This window comes from Pelmatolapia mariae, linkage group LG4 (genome assembly GCF_036321145.2).
Source record: "Pelmatolapia mariae isolate MD_Pm_ZW linkage group LG4, Pm_UMD_F_2, whole genome shotgun sequence".
Taxonomy (NCBI): domain Eukaryota; kingdom Metazoa; phylum Chordata; class Actinopteri; order Cichliformes; family Cichlidae; genus Pelmatolapia; species Pelmatolapia mariae.
Genome location: NC_086230.1, coordinates 9,460,226 through 9,462,354, shown reverse-complemented (window position 1 = coordinate 9,462,354; position 2,129 = coordinate 9,460,226). Strand labels below are relative to the sequence as shown.

The 2,129-nt window shown below is 45.8% G+C and overlaps 1 protein-coding gene across 1 annotated transcript; it reads left to right on the top strand.

The window, feature by feature from the left end:
- The first annotated feature begins 286 nt into the window (after positions 1–286).
- mchr1b (melanin-concentrating hormone receptor 1b) lies at positions 287–1,700 on the top strand. The gene is made up of 2 exons (XM_063470497.1): positions 287–342; positions 537–1,700. The coding sequence occupies exons 1-2, from the start codon at positions 294–296 to the stop codon at positions 1,562–1,564; spliced, it is 1,077 nt and encodes a 358-aa protein (XP_063326567.1). The 5' UTR covers positions 287–293; the 3' UTR covers positions 1,565–1,700.
- Positions 1,701–2,129: the final 429 nt, after the last annotated feature.

The window sequence follows — 2,129 nt, the reverse complement described above, 5'->3', positions numbered from 1 at the left end:
GTACTTTATCTCGCTGTTACCAAATATCAGACTCAGAGCTGACGGGAGCGCGCGCGTTTTATTTGTCGCGTGCCCTGCTGAAGTGTCTTGGACAACAAAAACATGCGCGCGCGGCTGAACCTCTGCTATCAAAGCCATAAAGCAACAGTGTAAGCTGTATTTTTGTATGTATATGTATATTTAAAATATGCGTGTTTTCTCAAGCTCATCTATCTTCTTTGCCATAAACTGATATATAAGTTATTTTAGAGTATATTCGTATTATTCTTCGAGGCTGGATGGAGGACTACATTATGAATTCATCTTCTTCGTACCTCAGCTCACCTGACAATCTGGAAAAAGGTAGGATTTTCTTCTTCTCGTTTTTCTGTTGAATTGGGCACATGCATACAGATTTATCACCAGAGATTAAATATTATGTTGTTCATTTTCATGTAAAAAGTAGTTATTGAGACTTTGAAAACAAATGAATGAAAAAAAAAGTTATAAGGAAAGAAAGCTGATGGAGAACATTATGTTTTTGTCCTTTCTACCAGATCATGAGCAGTACAACAATGTGCTCATGCCCAGCATCTTTGGTGTTATTTGTTTCTTTGGGATCACTGGGAACTGCATTCTCATTTACACCATTGTGAAGAAGACCAAGTTCTGCTCTCATCCATCAGTGCCAGACATATTTATCTTCAGCTTGTCCATCGCAGACCTCCTCTTTCTCCTTGGCATGCCTTTTCTCATTCACCAGCTCGTGGGCAATGGCTCCTGGTGCTTCGGTGGCACCATGTGCACTGTCATCACAGCGCTTGATTCCAACAGCCAGATCGTCAGCACGTACATTCTGACTGTCATGACTCTGGACCGCTACTTGGCAACAGTCCACCCCATCCGCTTCAAACACGTTCGAACCCCCTTCGTGGCAGGGGCGGCAGTGGCGCTGGTGTGGGTGTTTTCTCTGGTCTCCATTACTCCGGTCTGGATGTACACTGGACTCATGGGTCTCAAGGACGGCTCGGTCGGCTGCGCCCTCCTGCTCCCAAACCCGGCCACAGATACATACTGGTTCACCCTGTACCAGTTCTTCTTGGGCTTTGCTCTCCCTTTAGTGGTCATCTGCAGTGTCTTCTTCAAGATTCTTCAAAATATGTCAGCCACAGTTGCTCCACTACCCCAGCGCAGCCTCAGGGTGCGTACAAGAAAGGTGACCCGCATGGCAGTGGCCATTTGCCTGGCCTTCTTCTTATGCTGGGCCCCTTATTATATCCTCCAGCTGGCCCACCTCGGAGTACAGCGGCCCAGCTTTGCTTTCCTGTATGTCTACAACATCGCCATCAGCCTGGGCTATGCCAATAGCTGCATCAACCCTTTCATCTACATTGTGTTGAGCGAAACATTCAAGAGGCAGTTCATTGTAGCTATTCGGCCACCCCACAGAGGCTTCAGAGTCGCCCCTGCTCAGGCTGAAGGCTTGAGTTTGAGGGTGGCGCCAGAGAGCTCTCATCCATCCCGCTCGCAGTCGTCGCGGGAACTGCTCCAAAACATGGTGCCCGTCACCGTGGCTGTGCACTGAGATTGACAGCTATCTGGTCACCCCTGACCACTGCTAACTACCACCCCCAGCAACGAGCCATCTGCCAGTACAGACGTCTCTCTTTTTTCCTTCCCTCCTCGGAAAGCACCCGCTGTTTACATCAACACGTGACAAGAGGAGGAATTTCTATGCCACACACACTGCATTAATGCGCCAAGTGGTGATATTACCGGTGAAGTTTGGAGACGTGTTTATGTTTGTTGTGAGGAATAAATGTATCAACTGTAGTCGCCATATTTTTAAAGAATGAGAATGAAAAAAGGAACAATAGGCAACTTGCAGCTGACATGTGCCATTTTTAAAAAAAAAAATCTGACTTTGTGTAAACTATTCTTGGTTCAGTATGGTATCTGTGTAAAGGTTTGATGTAAAGCCAACTTCATCACACAGCTGCGTTGTACTTAATGTGTCTTAAATTACTACATCGTGGTAGCAGAAAAGTGCAGATTTGTCACTGTTTTGTGTTGTGCACTGTAAGTTTATCAATGTTGTGGTGGAGAAGAAAAAGCATGTGAGCACATTTAACACATTTTAAAGGTCAAGC

What these genes read in the sequence shown, in the direction of transcription:
- mchr1b (XM_063470497.1), top strand. Translation starts at nt 294, where the DNA reads ATGAATTCATCTTCTTCGTACCTCAGCTCACCTGACAATCTGGAAAAA. An exon ending in ACCTGACAATCTGGAAAAAG is followed by an intron (nt 343 to 536) that starts GTAGGATTTTCT and finishes CCTTTCTACCAG; the next exon opens with ATCATGAGCAGTACAACAAT.